Source organism: Schistocerca americana, chromosome 5 (assembly GCF_021461395.2).
Source record: "Schistocerca americana isolate TAMUIC-IGC-003095 chromosome 5, iqSchAmer2.1, whole genome shotgun sequence".
In the NCBI taxonomy this organism is placed as follows: Eukaryota; Metazoa; Arthropoda; class Insecta; order Orthoptera; family Acrididae; genus Schistocerca; species Schistocerca americana.
Genome location: NC_060123.1, coordinates 409,065,126 through 409,086,765, shown reverse-complemented (window position 1 = coordinate 409,086,765; position 21,640 = coordinate 409,065,126). Strand labels below are relative to the sequence as shown.

Below are 21,640 nucleotides of genomic sequence, written 5' to 3'. Positions count from 1 at the left end.
TGATGCACTTACAAAGGAATGGTCCAATCCAACATGTCACAACCCACCCTGAAATTTTTTATTTGTGACAAATACAATAAAAGAAATGCACTGTCAAAATTTTAGCTGCTAAGACACACTGCAAGTATTTTTTTAAAATGACACAAGGAACTGCTCATGGCAGCATTTCATGCAGCACTTCCTGCCTGGTGCATGATTAGCCATGACAGATTATGTAGTGCCGATATCTGGAGTGACACAAGTGAATTTGAAGCATCTAAACCATACAAAAAATGTCACATACCTTTAATGTGTTGAATAAGAGGCGGTTTGTATTGACAGCCAAACTGACTGGTCAATGCAGTGTTTGATGTTACACTACAGGCAACTTCCATTAACCATGACTTCAATTGAAATGTAATATTTGTTACATGTACAACATTTTATAGTAGTTCCTGCTTGTGATAATTTTTCCGTAATGCATATTTTAGTAATTTTTCCATAATACATATTTTAGTAATAATGAAACAATTCCTTGTTTATTCTCCATAGTTGTCACAATAAAGTGAAGTCTCATTTGATGATGAAAACATAAATTTTCCGTACACAAGGCACACTTGACAAAAGAAAAATTAATGCTTTCAGGCATGTCATGGTAGTTATGTGTTTTATTTAGACAGAATTTCCCTAGAGTAAGAATGTATACCAAGCATACTTCAAATAACTCGTAAGATGTGCCAAAGCAAACTTACATTGCACAAATGACTGATAGTTAAGAATACTGTTCTCCTGATAAATCTCAAATTACATGGAGCTATCAGAAATTATATTATCCAACAATTTTCATAGAATACATGCTACAGTCAAAAAAATCTTTATTGAGAATGATGTTGGTTGTTCGGGAGGAATGTGAGTTATATCAATAGTCTTTTCATCCTCATTCTGAAAGATTCTGCTATCATTATGTCCAGGCCAAAAGTCCAACAAGAACAGTGGATTACTTTCTACAACTGGTTAGAAACCATTTTGAATGTAATTTTAAAAATTATGCTTTCTTGTTTTTCCAGATTGTGGTAGGTAGGTTATAATATATTTGATAGTAAACATCCCTTTTTTTTAAAATTTTTGGTCATAATATACCATGAGATCCCAGAAGACAGATGAAAACCTGCAGAAACAGTAATCCACTCATACTTATCACTGTCCTTGTATGTGGATGTGCGCAACAGACTCTTGTCTTTTTTCGCCTCAGAATGATAAAGTGGGGTTTGCTCTGTATGTTCAGCATTAGACACAGCAGATGCAGGGATAGCAGCAACCCTCTTCATCATGTTAGCTATGATTTATGGCATCTCTTCTACACTTTTACAGGAAGTAAACTCCACTGTTTCATGACTCTGTGTACTGTATGATTTCTTGAATTTGCACAACCAAGCTGAAGACGACTTGGAATTGGCAATGTTCATCTTATTGTGATTTGGAGGGTCCAGTCTCATAGATCTCCATTGGTAACGGTGCTTTGTCTCCTATGAGCAGCTCTACACGGCTTGTGCCACAAGAAATCTCTTCTAAAGAACTGTTGTTCATGTTGTTTGTTTCAGTTTAGGAGTTTATGTTGGTTGTTAACGGCAGGCAATGGGACTTTGTGACCACCTGTTCAGTAAATCTTCCAGATAATTTTTCTTTCACAGTTTTGTGAGTTACATGTTGGTGCATATTTATTACTTCTTGTAAGTCTGCCTTCCATTTATACAGTTCATGGTCAGCTTTTATGAAGCAATACCGGGTTTGCACACTGCTTAACATTAAGTGTTAAACACAATGAATATTAATTCAGTTTTATCTCATTGCAAATACTTTCACTACCGCATGTCCGATTGTGCTGAGTTATGTTATCTGTTTATCAATATGCCATCAGCAAAGGCTGTGCACCTGCCATATTGCGCATGCACTGTTTGGTATAACTCTGGCGGGATGTACAATTCTGCAGCTGCCTGAAGAGGAAAAGAATTTGGTAAGGTGCAACAGTTTGTAAAAAAATGTTTACAGTGCGTCTTATCAGCCGAGGTTTTAATAGGGTCTTTCTTTCAACGTATTCTTCCAGTATAAAATATTTCAGTGCATGTTTCGAATGTCAGATTGGACAATTATATTGTTAGCTTTCTGCTCGTATTGACTCATATATGGTGCTTTTTCAGTGATCTGTGCATTGCTTATTACTCTGTCTTCCATCAGATTAAAGCTCTCAGGTTTTCAAATCTCATCTGTTACACACATCAGCAGTCTGTCTTTCCTTCTCATTCCAGCCAATAAGTCTTCCCTGACTTGGTGTTTTGGGTGACTTTTCCATAACTCTATCTGTATTTCCTCCTGCTGCCATTTGGTGAGAAGATTTTTCATCTATCCAATTATATTATATTTCCCAACATCAATTATTTTTGTTGATATAATTTGCATTAAGTTTTAGTAACATCTCCCACATGCAGTACAATTATTTATGAATCAGGCAGTTTGACTGGTGAACTACTATTAAAATCAATACATACACTTTGAAAAGTGTTCTGAGGTTTCCCTTTCTGACTGAAATTTACATTTATTAAACCTTCTGTGTTTAGTGGTCTTTGTGCATTGCTGTTTTCAGTCACTTCATGTTATTTGGTGTCATGATTTCAGTTTTATGTCAAGCTTGCTTGCTAACAAGAGTTAAAAACTTTATTAATTTTCTGTACCAATCTTGTATTTTATTAGGAAAGAATATGGTCAGTTTGCATATTTGGAGGGACATGAATATCGAATGTATAATACCTATGATGTTCATTTTTATGCCTCATTTGCACTGGCTAAATTGTGGCCAAAACTGCAGGAGACTATTCAGTACAACATGCTGGATGCTATTGAAAATGAGATAGATACAGTGCGCACTCACTTGTTTGATGGACATTCCAGTAAAAGAAAAGTAAAAGATACAGTTCCACATGATATTGGTGATCCAGGTCAGTAAACTGTTAGATGTATCACAATTTTGAAATCAGCTGCTTAAACTGATCTTTACACAATATGCACATACATATATACTAGGACCTTTTTTTTTTTTGAAGGTGTCCCTTATTTTTACAGGAAAAAGTACTGATCAAAACTAGAAAAAGATCCTCTGAACATGTGTCCAGAAGCCTACTCTCCATGAGATATGGGCCAATCTGATCTGTGATAGTTGTCTGTCTGTTGAGGTTATTGAGGGTACTTGATATGGTTACCACTTACTCTTGCTCATCTGTCAGCCTCCCTCCTCAAAGAATCATGAAGTCATGGGAACACATCTGGCTGCCTTTGTAGTTCATCAGAGGTGTGGGTCACGTGCTCTTGTAATGTGTGCACATGGCAGTACTCATTCCTCTGTATCTGGCACGCAATATGTGGGAGATTTGCTGTGATCCTTTGTGCATGTTGTGAATGATTCCATGTCTGCATGTCACTGGAACAATCTACAAAACTTTTTGTCCCCAGATGTAGTGTAGTGTTGATGGTGTGGTTTTGTGTACATAACACATACCTGTCAGTCAATGCTGTTGCCCATTTTCCACAAGGAGTAATAGAACTCCATTTCATGGTTTCGTTGTTCACACTTATTATTCTTGTTCTAATGCTAGCACAACATCAGAATGTGACAAACAGAATAGCTGATTTAGCAGAAAGCTGTAAGTGGTGTGTCAAACAGCTGCGTCAGTGCCATAGCAATAAACATATACAAACACAACTGATAAGTTATGAGCAATGAACATCAGCAGGAAGGCAGCGTACATCACTGAGCACTGACCATTCTCGAGACATGTGAAGTTGCCCAAATTGCATGAAGCATTTGTTTCCTGATGTATGCTTATACCACTACTTTTTGACCAGTACTGTTTACTGTACTAATATGGGACACTTTTTTTAAACATCCTGTATTTTTGTGTGAGGACACAGATCAAACACTAATAGTTATTTACTTTTCTTGGTACATCATTATTTTATTTCAAAGAAATTGTGTCTTAAATTAGGAAAATAATGTGTATGAATGAAGCATGGTGTGATGATCTGCCAAATTCATTCTGAATACTGACATTTATAAAAACCACCTTCTAATGTCTGTTACTTTTCTTCTTTATGTAATTATTATTATTTTGCTGTGCAGCATTGGAACAAACCACTGAGGCTTTCTTAATTATTGACTTCATCACCTTGAGGATCAGAACATGCTGACAAAGAATTTTTGAATAACAGAAATTCCTGCATAGCAACCACACACAAAATATGAGGAAAGTCAAGCACTCATTCTTAGCTGATGTATGTGGGGCACATAGACAGTTAAGTAATTAGAGGTATAAAGTTCTTTCAAGTTTGTGCTCTTACTCTGGTGTTGAGTGTGTCCAGACACACACACACACACACACACACACACACACACACACACACACATGAGGAGTAAAGGAGCTAGGAAGGGGTAAGATGTATGGATTAGAGGAAGAGAGGGAGGGTGAGAGAGAGAGAGAGAGAGAGAGAGAGAGAGAGAGAGAGAGAGAGAGAGAGAGAGAGATGACAGGGGGGAGGGAGAGAAGGAGAGAAGGAGGGGGGAGCAAATGGAGAGAGAGAGAAGGGGAGGAGGGGAAGAGGACTGTGAAGAAAAAAATAAGTTAATGGTTTGGAAAATGACAGGAGGGAGATGTGAGGGTGTTGGTGCTCATATATAAGTTTCTGGTTGAGGGGTTTGTGAGGACAGAAAATATGTTAGATGATGAGTTAAAATTCCTATCTACATATTTCAGAGAGCTCATATTCGGGGGATGGGGACGGGGAGGGTGACAGATCAGATGGCACACAGGTATTCAAGCAGCTATTGAAGTTGATGTTGAGGTGTGCAGGATGTTTAGCAACTGCATGATTTGAGTTAGTTGCTGTTTAGATAATACAGTAATTGAAACACAGCTGGTGTATAATATGGCTTTTTCATATTTAGTCTGTATTTTATTGGATAGGAAATGCCTGTGACAGGGTCACAGTAGGTGGTCATGGATTAGTATATAGGATGGATCTTTGCAGCCTTCATGAAATCTCAACGACATCCTTCTCCAGGGCTTTGACACACAAAAATTAACTTACGATCAGTTCACAGCACTCCAGATGAGGACACTTCTGTTGTTGGATTAGGTATTGTGGTACTCGCTCACTTCCAACTCACCTTAAAAGAAGGTCTTTGAGCAAGGTCTGGAGATAGATGCACAATCATTTCTAAAATTTATTGAGAATGCACAGTTGCTGTGCATAAGCTTAAATTTTCATGGGAATTTCTTTCACATGAATGTTCATTGAACTGAAAAAAGACTGTACATTAATCTTTGACAAGCATGTGTAGAAGAATGGGATTAACCACCTTAACTTGAAAATCGTCTGTTATGTAATGGTTGTACGTTGCACCGAGTAGTGTGCAATTGGCTCTGTTACCAATTCGAGTGCTCCAGGAGCAAAAACTGCTTTTTGAGGATTGGGCACAGTTATGTTTCAACTAAGGACATCCATGAGTATTATAACATAAGATGTCAGACATCACAGTGATTCCATTGGTGCCTTAAAACTGGATGAGTACACCTGACCTGCAATATAAAACCCGTTATTGTACCCTGGCCAAGCACACTTCCTAACATACTGCAGCTGTTCCATGTTACCATATAGAAATTCCAAATAAAGTATTCAATGCCAAAGCAGGAAAAGTGATCAAGGTAACATTCTATGGAGGTGAGGTTGCACATGTGAAAGTTCTCATTAGATGGCAGTTGTCTGGAATCATATTGATATTATCACTGATGACTTCATCATGTGTGATGTTTGATGTTTATCATGTGTGTATTCTGAGATACAGAGGCAACTGTGCTGATGATGACTAACGCAAAATATGTCCAGCCATCACACACATTATTATGAGGATGATTATCAGTGATAAAATCCAATCTTCTGAATTTGTCACTTTACCAAAATACTATCATAATATATTCATGAAACAATACTTTACCTGCATTATATTGATGGAAAGTCTGGGTTATGTGTTTCCTTCACAATGAGGTGTCCAAGGGCTCTGTACTACTTTCAGTTGTTGTGAAATCTGAGCTAATTAACTCATTCGTAAAACACCATTTAACCTAACTGATAAAGCTGATTCTTCCAATCAGTGAAACAAGTGGAAGTACATTAAACAAATCTAATTATAATTTCCAAACCTTGTAAAAGGGACTGCAACAACATTCAGTTGTTAGTTGTTGATACACCAAGTATAACTGATAGAAATTTTAAATAAAAACAGTCTTGATGAAGGCTGCTGTTGTTGTTGTTGTTGTGGTCTTCAGTCCTGAGACTGGTTTGATGCAGCTCTCCATGCTAGTCTATCCTGTGCAAGCTTCTTCATCTCCCAGTACCTACTGCAACCTACATCCTTCTGAATCTGCTTGGTGTATTCATCTCGTGGTCTCCCTCTACGTTTTACCCTCCATGCTGCCCTCCAATACTAAATTGGTGATCCCTTGATGCCTCAGAACATGTCCTACCAACTGATCCCTTCTTCTAGTCAAGTTGTGCCACAAGCTCCTCTGCTCCCCAATTCTATTCAACACCTCCTCATTAGTTATGTGATCTACCCATCTAACCTTCAGCATTCTTCTGTAGCACCACATTCCGAAAGCTTCTATTCTCTTTTTGTCTAAACTATTTATCGTCCATGTTTCACTTCCATACATGGCTACACTCCATACAAATACTTTCAGAAACGACTTCCTGACACTTAAATCTATACTCGATGTTAACAAATCTCTCTTCTTCAGAAACGATTTCCTTGCCATTGCCAGTCTACATTTTATATCCTCTCTACTTTGACCGTCATCAGTTATTTTGCTCCCCAAATAGCAATACTCCTTTACTACTTTAAGTGTCTCATTTCCTAATCTAATACCCTCACCATCACCCGACTTAATTTGACTACACTCCATTATCCTCGTTTTGTCTTTGTTGATGTTCATCATATATCCTCCCTTCAAGACACTATCCATTCCGTTCAACTGCTCTTCCAAGTCCTTTGCCGACTCTGGCAGAATTACAATGTCATTGGCGAACCTCAAAGTTTTTATTTCTTCTCCATGTGTTTTAATACCTATTCCGAATTTTTCTTTTGTTTCCTTCACTGCTTGCTCAGTATACAGATTGAATAACATTGGGGAGAGGCTACAACCCTGTCTCACTCCCTTCCCAACCACTGCTTCTCTTTCATGCCCCTCAACTCTTATAACTGCCATTTGGTTTCTATACAAATTGTAAATAGTCTTTCACTCCCTATATTTTACCCCTGCCATCTCCAGAATTTGAAAGAGAGTATTCCAGTCAACATTGTCAAAAGCTTTCTCTAAGTCTACAAATGCTAGAAACGTAGATTTGCCTTTCCTTAACCTAGCTTCTAAGATAAGTCTTAAGGTCAGTATTGCCTCACGTGTTCCAATATTTCTACGGAATCCAAACTGATCTTCCCCAAGGTCGGCTTCTACTAGTTTTTCCATTCGTCTGTAAAGAATTCGCGTTAGTTTTTTGCAGCCGTGACTTGATGAAGGCTGTATTAATGAAAATCAGCATTGTTGTAAATCATTCTGTCAAATCTTAATATAAGTCTTTAAGGGAATGCAGAAGCTTTGTAATAATATCAGCAGTGGCAACGTAAGCATTTGCTTTCATCATGAAAATCTCTTAAAGCTCATGTGCTACTTCCAGAAAGTCACTTGAATGCCAGGATCAAGCGACTCCTTCACACCAGTTATGAAATTTCCATCTGAGACTCTCTTTACTTAATGCATTTTAACAGTTGTGAAGTAATTGGCTGTAATTTCTGAAAAATTCTCGCTGTCTTCATATTGGGCGTTGTAAGAACAGTCAGATTCTTCTGATATGAAGTTGATGCTTTCATCTGTTGAAGAATCTAGTTCTTTTGGAGCAAGTTTCTTCTTTTTAATTTTCTTTCATTCTCTGGCAGAGGCTTCTGCTTCAAGGCAGGCTTTCAAATGTAAACTTATAAAAATAAGAGATTATCCTTTCTTTCAGCCATGACTATCTCTTTTTCGGGGAACACATTGAAGGAGTTGAAGCAAGGCTTCAGGAGGCACAGATAATTCAGCCTAGAATTCTTGCTTATGAAGACATGAAGGAATAAGGTTACCAGTAGAGGTATTCAAAGTTGAAGGAACTGGATCAGTAGGAGACACAGGAGAAAATGGATGAAGTGGATTTGGAACTGTATTAGGAACATTATTTTCTGAAACAAATTTTGTTCTTAAATGGCTCAACAGGCTGTTCTGTCACAGATGAGCTTCACCAAATGTTTTATTGTTATTGCCAATAGTATGATGTTAGATGATTTTTTTAAATTAAAAGATCTGTAAATTACAAAAGCAAATAATTATAATGTGGTTAACTGGACCAACCCATGTAACATAACTGCCTTGGTGTCCCATTAACCACTCATTTTTTATTTCTAAGTCTCTAAAACAACTGCTTCGCTGAGGTTAATCAAAAACAAAACAAACTGTTGTAAAAAGTAAACACAATTATTATGGTGTATTTGGCTTTTCCAAAACTCTACTTGAAGTAACAAACAATAAACAAAATTATTGGGGAAGAAAACTTCTTACCACAGGAGAAAAAACCTTCAAAACATTTTCTTGATACTTTTCAACTGTTTCTAGTAGCATAAGTTGTTAGGCCTGGGTAGTTTGTTGAGCCATTCATTACAGGACACAGGAAACAACTCCTTTTAGAATTTGAAAGCAAGCACCAGTTGACTTGATCTGTCTGGTTAATCTGAGTCCAGTGTCAGTATTTATGCCTGTGCCTGTGCGTAAGGTTAAATGAGCACCCCTTTTTTTTTTTTTTTTTTTTTTTTTTTCAGATTCAGTGCTATTTATTGGCTGCTAATGTTAGTTTTGGAAGCCTAGAGCACAAAGATTGTCCATGAAGATATACCATGCAAGTGACCAAAAGGTCTTTTGGCAATCGCAAAGCCTTGATGCAAATGGCTACCCTTGAGTATCATAGAGGTGCTGAGAATGAAACAACACGATTGGAAAGCATGGATTTTTAAATTTTGGCATACGAAGGCCCTTTGACGAGATCCTGCATTGGAATACTGTGGTGTGTGTTGAAAAAGCCTCTCAAATCATTGAGTTGCTGTTTTCTTTTCAGATGTAGGCTGTCTATTTTCCTATGTGGTGTAGCTGTAGAGCTGCTGCATGGTGATGCTAAAATTCCCAAGTTCAGTTCCAACAAACTGACAATATCTATAATTTAATGTAAACAAGTTCTGGAAAATTTCTTGATTGTGATGTATTTTTGAATCTTTGAAGCTTTATATAAGTAGCACTACTATCCATTCAGAGAGCAGTCTAGCTCTCTCTCTTTCTGTTTTTGTAGTATGCCTGCTTTCAGTGCTATAAATTGATTGTCAGTGATCCTGTTTTCTGTTATGTTACCTGATTTGGTCACCGCATGAGCATAGATAAAGACTGCCAGAATGGAAAATTGTGTTAGAGCTGGTGTCTAAAAGAAAGGAAAAAATGACCTATACATATTGACTTACTGTGTATTCAATAGGAAGGAAAAAGAAAAAAAAAAGTGTGTGAAAATATAAGTTGTGTAGAAAAGGAAGGAGATTTCATCATTTAACAAAAGTGATAGGTAAATGATACAGCTACAGAATGCAAACACTGAAGCACCTAATAATATATAAATTAATAATGCAATGCAAGAGTTACATTGCTTGATAGGACAATAAGCAGTAGTTAAATGGATGAATAAAGAGCAGTGGGATGATGATAACTAGAGAGACAGGTGTTGTGAACTGAAGTGGCCATTAGTTCATGAATAAACAAGTTAAATACTCAGTGGCAGAATTAGAATCTTGTCCAAGAAATTATTAGGAGAGAATGAAATTAAAGGGATACATAAATTGGAAGAAGAGTGGCAGAATGGGTGGCGGTAAGTAGCAAATATGAAAGACGTTGTTTATAAATGTTGTATATCGAGGTAGCTCTGGACTGTTGAAAGAGTAATGAAATGTAAGAACTTTTCTTGGATCTAACTGGATCCAAACTGGAAATGATAAAGGATGCAGATGAAATTTATGATTATGTGCCGATTTTAGAGTTTTTGGGACCTGTATGCTTGTTCCCCTATTGTTTCTTCTTCCTTTCCATGTTACTTTGGGTGTATTGTATACTTCTGTTGGTAATAAGTAAGCATCATGGGTAAGCAAGTTTTTGCTCAAGATGTGATTCAGCATCTGATAGATAAAGTTACTGAATAAGGACAACAAAGGTAGGAAAGGAGGGAACAGCCACATGCAGTGCAGCACCTTTCTTTGATACTGACACCACTTTGTTGGTCAATTCACTTGCTTGGAAATCAAGAGAATATGTCATTATGTTTTTTGATAATTTGGATACAGCTGCTAGTTTAAGAAATTGGGTTAATAACCAGTTTAATGGATATTCCAGAAACATAGGGGATCGATAGAGTTTTGTGGACCACATTCGCAAAATTGATGTCAATACATATAAACTCACTGAGGGTGATGTTGTGAATTAGACCCTATTACAGAAGCTGTACAGGGAGCACTTGATGAGTCTTTATGGGATATACAGCCAGAAATGTCACATAGAGTTTGTATGGAATTCCCAAAGACTCTGAATGAAACAGTGGAAATCGTGGTGGCACTAGCTGAAGTTGATGTGGTTACCAAACCACAAGAAAAGGAGGCAAATTTAACTCAGATATCAAATGTTTTAGATGTGGCTATACAGGTCATATAAAGTGTAATTGTAGGGACAACATTATCAGGATGGAAATGTACAAACAAAAGTTTGCAAAGATAGCGAAGGTGGCCACAAGGCGGACCTTGTACCCCCCACTGTTAAATGGGGCAGTAGGTGGTGTGTCCAGTGTACAGTACTCACAGTAAGGGTTCATACAGGTCAGCTCTGGGTGGCTGACTTTTTCTAACTGGTTATGTGAAAGGAAAGTTATGCGTATTTTTTTAATGTGGTGGCTCTCAAGTATATGTGGTAAGCAAGAACGTACTTGGTGTAGTAGAACTGAATCAGCCATGCTGGGGGTTAAGGGTTTAATTGGGGGTCATTTTAATTCATTTGGTTCAACAGTGCTAGGATTATGACTGAGTGGAAGTCCCCCCCCCCCCCCCCCCCCCCCCCCCCCATGGTTGTCAGTGGCTATGAAGTTGGTTTAGATATCATGGTTGCACATCATGTCAAAGTTGAGTTGGAAGGCCATTTAGTAGAACTGAATGAACCCCAATTTCATCTTGGTTTTATGGCTGGAAAACTATTACCATTGCAGTGATCATCCCTAGGCCAAGTAAAGATCTTCTTGCAAAACAAAGTGACGTTTTTCCAGACTGAGTGTTAACCACGTAGGATGTAAATGGTCAAAAACCTGGCATAAACAAATCGTATGCTCCTAGGTATCCTTGGAGAGCACAATATCATTTGAATAGACCATGTATTTCATTGGGATTGACCCTCACAATATACCATCTAACAGTCTGTGGAAAGCTGTTGGCATGTTTTTCAGTCCAAAAGGCAAGCGATGATATTGATAATGACAAGATGGAGTTGAGCACCTTGTTTCTGGAAAATCTTCAGGCACTATCTCCAGTTGATGGTACCCACTTCATAGGCCCACAGTTATGAAATAATGACACTGGCCCAGGTTACCTGAGAGCTCTGTTACATTAGACATAGGGTAGTCATCTGTATTTTTTTCTGGTTTAAATAATGGTAATCACAACAAAACCTATACGCATTACAGCCAACCGATAATTTATTTGGGATCATGATAAGAGCGCAGACTAAGGACTATTACTCTCTTCCATAATCCCATCTTTTGAAGCTGGCAGTGTAGGAAAAGATAGATTGTTACTTACCATAAAGATGAGACGTTAAGTTGCAGACAGGCAAAATTAAGACACTTATACATAAGCTGTCGGGCACAGTTTTTGTCAAAAAGGAAACACACACCTTTCATTCACACAAGCGACTGTGTGTGCCCACACACACACACACACACACACACACACACACACACACACACACACACCTGACTCCAACTCCGGTGGCTTGCTCTAGATTCTGAAAACTGTGTAAGGTTCTTCTAAAGTGATGTCATATATTGCTGGTTTATGAACTGAATTTACAGTGAAAACACTCAACTCAGCTGTTAGAGTTCCAGTATCTTCTGCTGTTGTTATTCCTGCAGAGAGAACCTGTATATTAGGCTTGACAAAAGTGCCGACGTATTGTCAATGTGGATGTGCAGCTGCAACCTACATGCCTCTAATCTTTGAGCAACAGTGTCATACGTCTTGAGACTCCTGAATGCAAAGCATTTCACATTCTTGACACTTTCACATCTGATTTAGTATCTCTTCCTTATGAGTACATAAATTCTCGATGTTTATAGACTGTATAGTGATCTTTGCCTTTGAGAAGGCCCGTTGTAAGGCCTTTGTGGATATAATGGAGCTTCTGTACAACTTCTCCACTCCAAAAGTGACGGCCTGCCAGGTGGAGGTAACAGTCTGGCCATATACGAGGGCTGTTGTTTGACATCTGTAGCATCAGGTACACATCACAAAGTTCTGTAACCAACTTGCATCATCTAATGTTGTTGTTACTCTCTCTCTGCAGTAGGTCACGCACGGTTGTGGTTTGGTTTATGAAGCTGTGCTGCAACTATTCTGATTGTAGAAAAAATGAGCATCTGTTTTTCAGTAAATAGCATGTGCATTTTTTAAGGGATGTGTATCTTTTATTTGGTGTTGCAATTCTTGCCATGGCACTGTTAAAATTACACACGCAAAATGTTACAGAACATTCCACGTGAAGCCTACTTCATACGTTGATATTGACACGTGACAGTTATGATGCTGATCACATATTAGGATCACAGAATCAATACCAACAATCAGCATAACAATTCTCGGCATGTAACACTAGTTTGCTCAAGATATTAATAGTCGTCATTCGTGACGTCACACACGCGACCTCACTTGAACAAGGTCTCCACCCAACTCTTAATGCAACCTGATTGTACAATTAATACTTCCATGAAGAAACCTTTGAATGATTAACACACTTTAAAAATTTCATATTCAATGACCTCACACTTGTGATCATTCATGTTCACCACCACCACCAAGTCAAAATCACATACCTGCAGGAGTTTATTTTATTATTTTGTTTTTTATATTTTTTATCATTTTTACTATCTTGTTATTTTGTTTTAAATTTTTTATTGAGTTTGTTAATTTTTTGTTTTATAGTTATTCACACTTTCTTCATATAGGCGTGAGACTAAAAGAGCACACAAAATATTAAATACTGTGCAACGTTTATGATGCTGATGATGTATGTAAATAGTGTGTATTAATTAGATAAAATTACAAAACGACCATCTATATTGCATAGATAAACTTACCTTAAAAGCTTACTATATCTTGAGCTGAATGATTTGCACAACAAATAATAAACTATTGGAACATAAATCTTGTTATTAACTCTTATCTTATAATTATTGTCATTTTTTATTTAATGTGTGCAATAATAAAAACTGAAAATTAGGGAACTGCCACTAGAAAGCTCAAATGTTCCAACAACCAATCCAAATTAAGTATAAGTACGATTAGCTGAAAGAAGCAGAACAACTGCAAAACAATGTATGCATGACAAAATACTATCAACTTTTCAATAATGTATGGAAATTGATGAACTCAAGCTTGTTTTGTCCAAAAATAAATTTTCTACAAGATACCATAGCAGGTCTTGAAGAAAACACAGTGAAACATTTCGTATTAAGTAGAAAGAAAGTGACTTTTTCTCCAGTTTTCAGGTTAGTCTAATTTTGTGTGTGCTCATCAATGAAGCTTTAAATGCTCGACTGAAAAGTATCTCATGCTGTACTGGGCTGCGCATAATTCTGGTTTGGTGCACATGTTGTTTTCCACATCCAAGATTTTTTGATGGTTTTAAGCCAGTGGTAGATAAAATCTCTAATATACAAACAACAAAACAATAAAGAAACTTCCTGGCACATTAAAACTGTGCGCCAAACTGAGACTCGAACTTGGGACCTTTGCCTTTCCCGGGCCAGTGCTCTACCAACTGAGCTACCCAAGCACTATTCACGGCCCATCCTCAAAGCTCTACTTCTGCCAGTACCTTTTCTCTTGCCTTCCAAACTTCACAGAAGCTCTCCTGCGAAACTTGCAGGACTAGCATTCATGGAAGAAAGGATATGGCAGAGACGTGGATTTGGCACAGTGTGGGGGATGTTTCCAGAATGAAATTTCCACTCTGCAGCAGAGTGTGCACTGATGTGAAACTTCCTGGCAGATTAAAACTGTGTACCAGACCGAGACTCGAACTCGGGAACTTTGCCTTTGGCGAGCAAGTGCTATACCACAGTTTTCATCTGCCAGGAAGTTTCATATCAGCGCACACTCCACTGCAGAGTGGAAATTTCATTCTGGAAACAAAACAATAATAAACTGTAATAACTAGTTTCTTTAATTATATCCAAAAGCAACAATTAAATGCAACACATTTCTGCAAATTCAGTTTCATGTGCAGACATCTGATTTTTTGCACGTAAAACCTGAATAATGAAAGAGTTTTTGCAAATGCTTTTTATGATTATGGTAAGAATACATTTTTATGATCATCTGTATAACTTTAAACCATCTCAGCATGTGTGATTCACATAAAGTCAGATTTTACATATATTTGTGTGCAAATTTAGACTGGTATATCATGGCAACTGATAAAGCTTCCACAAAGCAGCAGGATGTCCATTAATTACATGTATTTCTTTGCCTTCTTATAAAATTTGAACCAGTTCACACAAGTTTGAAAGATACAAGTGCCACAATCATAAAAAGCTTATAAAAATGTATTCTCATTTTTTCTTTTTTTTCCATGTAAAATCTGACTTAAGCTAGATTTTTAAAGCGAATTTTCAATTTTGTCATAAGAATGCGTTTTTATTTGATGATTAAAAGTCTTCTGGGTGTTGTAACATGTCATTGTATACAATTCTTTAATTATAAACTGTAAAACCCTTTTTACACCGGCCATGGAAGCCTACTTAGTTCTGTCATTTTTTAATTTATTTGATTCACTTTAATCCCTTTCAGAGCATTCAGTATACACAAGAATGAATTTTACACATTTAGCTTGGCTTTATACCATCATATCTTAACAGTGGTTTATGACTATTGGATAAAAGAATTCTTTTTGACTTTATCCATTTATCTATCTTCATGCAAAGTTAGAACCAATTCATACAAGTTTAAAGTATAGGGATGGTACACTTCGAAAACCTCCCAGAAAACAGGTTTTCTGTTTTGTGCGCAACACTCAAACAGTGGTGACTGTTTTGCATATAAGATCTGAACAGTGTGCATAGAAATGGTGCAATTAGCTGAGCTTTAATTTCAAACCAATTAAAACCTTTTGCAAAAGGAATTAATCGATCACACAATTTGCCTTAGCAGAGCTCTGGCTCAGTGTTCAAATGTTACTTAATATACTGTAACGTAGCTACATGAGGCAGATGTTCAAATGGCTATACAAATGGCTGCTGGTCCAAGCTAAATAAACCAAACCTTTTTACCCCCCTTTCCTAGCTCAAACAGGAACCAAGCACCAAGAACACCCCCCCCCCCCCCCCCTCCCCAAATCCATGATTCTGCACATGTTGTTTTCATATGTATCTGTCAAAGTGCTTCCACCCAGTAACAATTACAGTTTAAGTGGATTGTAGTGCTTTCTAGTTTACGGTAAGACTAGTGTCATGTGTGATTAATGTGGATGTTGTCGTTGGTTAATTGGTATGGGAGAAACATGTTAGAATTGTGGGTTCATGCTACACTAGGGAGAACACAGTGGGAAAGCAAACCAGGTGTCAGATGAGGCTCTACCATGGAGTTGTATATTATGCAGTTGAGAAAAGAAAATCATGGAACAGTGAAGAAAGATTTTTGCCCTCCAGGCAGGTTTAGAAATGACATATTTTGAATTAGATAGCTTGAAATGGGAAAGAGATAATGGAAGTTTGAAGAAAGTGACAAATAGTAGGCAAAAGGAAAAGCCTCAAGAAATCACTTTCCCTATTCTGGTTAGCAATTAGTTTGATGTGAGACCTGAAGTAGGAGAAAAGGCTTAACCAGTTTTTGAGCTCAGTAGGGTGCAGCAGGTCGTAGTGAGATCTTGATGGAGGGGATAAGGTCTTTTAGTCAGAGGTGCAGGAAACAGCATGCCCGAAACTTAGGATATGGCATTAAAGCTAGCCTGGAGGAAATAGGAGCAGTCCAATACACACTCATGTGAGGTTTATGGAAGTTCTACAGTGAAACAGCCAGACCTGGATTAAATGAGTGTTAGCCATGTGAACAAAGAGCTGAACGAATTGTTTCCAACAAAAGTATCACATCTGTGCCATGCCTGTAGCTTTGATTTCGAGATAAGTATGAACTACTCATGACCTGCACCTGTAAAGGAGGAGGAAGGAAGGATGCTGAACATCTCACAGAATGTGTAAGTGGGATTGCAATTAAACAAGACAAAATCCCTGTGATTACTGAAGTCAAAGGGACATACCTTTTAGGTTTGAGTCAGATAATAGACACACAGTATTGAAAGAAATTAGAGCAGAAGAGGACTGTAACACACACAATATTTTCCATTAAAATATTAATTTATTTCATTAGAACATTAGAGGGTTGAAAAAAAAGTGATGAGCTTCTTTTATGCCTAGAAGATGTGGAAACTTCTTGCTGAACACCATGTGACCACCGGGATGGAGGAGTTAAATATTAAGTATTATAGACTTGCATCACTTTCATATAGAGTAAACACGGAAAAAGGAGGAGTTGCAACATATCTAAAAGTTGGACCCGAAGAGAAAAAAATTGCCACAAATAGTTTATTTGCTGATTAGAACATAGAAGCATGTGCTTGTGAATTGCTACTACAGAATACTTCTCTAATAATTGTAACAGTCTACAAAGCCCCTCCAGAAAATTTTCATCTATTTATGAGAAATCTAGATGCATTATTGAGCTGTGTGTCAGACAAAAAGAAAGAGTAATTCATGGAGATTTCAATGTAGATTTCTTAAAAGACAAGGACAGGAAAAATGAAGTTGAATTATTATTTTGTTGTTGCAATCTAATTTCAGTAGTCAGTTTTCCAAATTGTGTGGAGCAAGATAGGAGGAAACTGATTAATAACATTTTTGTAAACATTCCTGGAGATTAATGGAAATAAACAGTAAGGCACCTTACAATCCTGAGATAGCTTTATACAAAGCAGTGAGACTTGTCAATGAGAACAGGATACCGTGTTTTAAGAGTACATTAAAAGTGGTATTATTGGATGAGGAATATATAAAAAGAGATACTAATGTTGAATTCAATTTATTCTGTAGTAAATTTGTGTAAGTATTTGAAAGTTGCTTTCCTAAAAAATTATCCTGAACAAGTAAGCTGTGGAATTAAAATCTCTTGCATGAGGAAGAGGGAAATTTATATAAATGCAAGAGTAAGTCAAGATTTGATATTACTTGCATACTACAAAAAATTCTGTACTGTTTAAGAGGAGTCATTAAAAGACATAAGTATTAACATCCTGGCAGAAATTAATATTGCAGATAATAAGAGTAAAGATATATGCAATACAAATGGGAGCATGGACAGCCAGTATGTGTACAAGATACCATAACAATTAAACTAAATTACAATGTTGTGACTTATAATTCACAAGTTGCAAGTAGTTTTAGTAATCACTTTCTAAATGTGGTAGGAAGAATTGGATTAAATGCTTCAGTTGAAGAAGCAACAGAATATATTAGAAATGCTGTTAACAAAATTTTAAGCAAATAGAAGTAGCACCAACATCCTTCTCTGAGATTAATAGAATTCTAAAATACGAAAGCTCTTGTGGATTTCATGGAATTTCAAACAGAATTTTGAAAAGTTGTTCTGACTTAACAAGTAATGTCCTAAGTGATATATGCAATGCATCACTGGCACAGGAATGTTTTCCAGGCAGGTTAAAATATGCAACTGTTGAACTTCTTCATAAGAAAGGTGGCAAGACAGACTTAAACAAGTGTTGTCCAGTTTCCATACTGACATCTTTTTCCAAAATATTTGAAAAAGTTATGTACTCAAGAATGGCCTCGCATTTAAGTTGAAACAATTTACTTAGCTTACCACAATTTGGATTCCAAAAGGATTACTTGACTGAGAATGCTATTTATGCATTCACTCATCAAACATCAAAAGCCTTAAATAATAAAAAAGTGCCAGTTGTAGGGAAAGACAGATTGCTACTTACCGTAAAGAAGACACGTAAAGTTGCAGGCACAATTAAAAGGCACTTACATAATGCTTTTGCCCATAGCCTTCAGCAGCAAAAGAGAAGCACACTCCATTCACACAAACAAGCAAACACACTTCATGCACGTATGACCTCCAACTCCAGCATCTTCGGCCAGAATCCCGAGACACATGAAGTGTCTTCTTTAGATAAGTAGCAATCTGTCTTTTCCTACATTGTTGATATTCCTATCTATAGTTTCGATTGTTTAATATAGCCAGTTGGTATTTTTTTGTGATCTTTCCAAGGTGTTTGATTGTGTAGGTAATGTCACTTTCTTAGAAAACCTCAAGTTTTATGGAATTGGTGGATTTATATATGCTTAGTTTGAATTATACATAACAAACAGAATGCAAAAGGTTGTGCTGAATAATTCAGACAGTGTCAGGAGACAAATCACAAAGGGAGTTCCACAGAATTCAATTTTGGGTCCACTCCTATTCCTTCCAGAGCCAACAAGCAGAATTGGTACTTTTTGCAGGCAATACTAGTGTTGTTGTAAATCCTATTAGAAAGAAAGCAACAGAAGAGTTAGTAAATTATATTTTACAAAGAATTATAAAATAGTTCTCAGGAAATGGACTCTCCTTAAATTTTGGCAAAAAGAGAAAAACTACACTAGTTCAGTTCTGTACAACAAATAGTCATAGTGACAATTGCAACAATTGATGTAGCACATCAGCAGGAGTCAGTAAATTGCGTAGAATGCTCCAAATTTTCGGGTGTACATATTGATAAAAAACTGAACTGGAAGAAAGATACAAAGAATTAAGTTCAGCTACTTTTGCTCTTCATATAATTGCTAGTCTTGGAAACAAATGATTCAGACCCTGCTGACGTATTTTGCATACATCCATTCAATAATGTCTTACAGAATAATTGTCTGTGGTAACTTGTATATAGCTACATTTGATAATGAGATTCATAATCAGTAATCTGTCGCTATTTAAGAGTTAACTGTTATGTCCATACCTACAACACTAGGAGGAATAAATGACCTTTGTTGCCCATTATTAAATCTGTCAGTGGCTCAGAAAGGATTTCAACACGCAGAAATAAAAATGTTTGTTCATTTACTGTGTAACATAAAAGATCTGAGAGATGGCAAAACAAGTTTTAAATGTAACTTAAAATTATTTCTCCTGCACTAATTTCTATCTAAAAACAAGTAGCCAGTAAAAAAAAAGGGGAAAAACTTAGTTTTTAAGTGCAGTTGCGTGCGTAGGACTAAAATAATAATTTGTTTGTTAATGTTAAAACTAATCATCTATACGTATTCTGTACATTGACTCATTCCACATCATTTTGATAAAAGAATTCTTCAGATGATCTATGGAACATGTAACTAACTAACTAACTAGATGGTTACCTGTTAGACTCATTAACTTGCCTTTTGTGCATTACAAGACATTGTACCCTCTCCATTTTCTTAACACAAACCTTGACCTTTCGTCACTCACCTTTGTGGCTCTTTGCACCTGTTACTTATTCATTTGAAAATATTTTCAAGTTATGACCTATCTTAGCCGGCCGGAGTGGCCGTGCGGTTCTAGGCGCTACAGTCTGGAACCGAGCGACTGCTACGGTCGCAGGTTCGAATCCTGCCTCTGGCATGGATGTGTGTGATGTCCTTAGGTTAGTTAGGTTTAATTAGTTCTAAGTTCTAGGCGACTGATGACCTCAGAAGTTAAGTTGCATAGTGCTCAGAGCCATTTTTATGACCTATCTTATCTAATAGTTTGTCATGGAAGCCATCTAGAGGAATCCTCCCTAGAAACCCAGAATCCTAAACCTCTCACCTGGTTCAGATTCATTGAAGACATCTTTGTGATCTGGATTGAGGATGAGGACACCCTATCCACATTCCTCCAGAACCTCGACAACTTCTCCCCCATTTGCTTCACCTGATGGCGCAGTGGTTAGCACACTGGACTCGCATTCGGGAGGACGACGGTTCAATCCCGTCTCCGGCCATCCTGATTTAGGTTTTCCGTGATTTCCCTAAATTGCTTCAGGCAAATGCCGGGATGGTTTCTTTGAAAGGGCACGGCCGATTTCCTTCCCCATCCTTCCCTAACACGAGCTTGTGCTCCGTCTCTAATGACCTCGTTGTCGACGCGACGTTAAACACTAATATCCTCCTCCCTCTGCTTCACCTGATCCTACTGAACCCAACAAGTTACAATTCTAGATGTTGACCTCCACATCTAAGATGGTTACAACAGTACCACCATCCATATCAAAACTACTAACCACCAGCAATACCTCCACTTTGACAGCTGCCACCCATTCCATACCAAGAAATCCCTTCCGTACAGCCTAGCCACCTGTGGTGATCGCATCTGCAGTGACAACCACTCCTTCTGAAAATGTACTGAAGGTTTCATTGAAGCTGTCACAGACCGTAATTATCCTCCCAACCATGTACAAAAGCAAATCTCCTGTGCCTTATCTTTCCAGTCTCCCACCACCTCCCAAAGTCCCATTATCCGGCCACAGAGGAGCATTCCCCTTGTAACTCAATACCACCCAGGACTGGAGCAACTGAACACTTTCTCCAGCAGGGTTTGGACTACCTCTCATTGTGTCCTGAAATGAGAAATGTCCTGCCCACTATCCTTCCCACCTTTCCCACAGTGGTATTCTGCCATCCACCAAACCTATGCAATAACTCGTCCTTCCTTCCACAATTCCTGCTTCCAACCCCTTCCCTCATGGCTCATACCCCTTAATAGACCTGGGTGCAAGACCTGTCACATATGTCCTCACACCACCACCACCACCACCACCACCACCACCTTCAGTCCGGTCACAAACATCACCTATCCCATCAAAGGCAGGACTACCTGTGAAACCAGTCATCTTATCTACAAGCTGAGCTGCAACCACTGTGCTGCATTCTATGTGAGCATGACAACGAATAAGCATGAATGGCCACCGACAAACTGTGGCCAAGAAACAGCTGGACTACCTTGATGCTGAGCATGCCTCCCAACATGACATTCTTTATTTCAATGACTGCTTCACAGCCTGTTCCATATGGATCCTTCCCACCAACACCAATTATTCTGAATTGCACAGGTGAGAACTTTCCCTGCAGTACATCCTACGTTCTCGAAACCCTCCTGGCCCCAACCTTCATTATTCAT

General features: G+C 37.7%; 1 protein-coding gene across 1 annotated transcript in view; it reads left to right on the top strand.

Annotated features, from left to right (window-relative positions):
• The window catches only part of LOC124615645 (non-lysosomal glucosylceramidase), a 260,067-nt gene that overhangs the window by 164,474 nt on the left and 73,953 nt on the right, over positions 1-21,640 (top strand). The window contains exon 11 of the mRNA XM_047143656.1: positions 2,728-2,972. Coding sequence (XP_046999612.1) covers positions 2,728-2,972 — 245 coding nt within the window. The remainder of the gene's footprint in view (positions 1-2,727; positions 2,973-21,640) is intronic.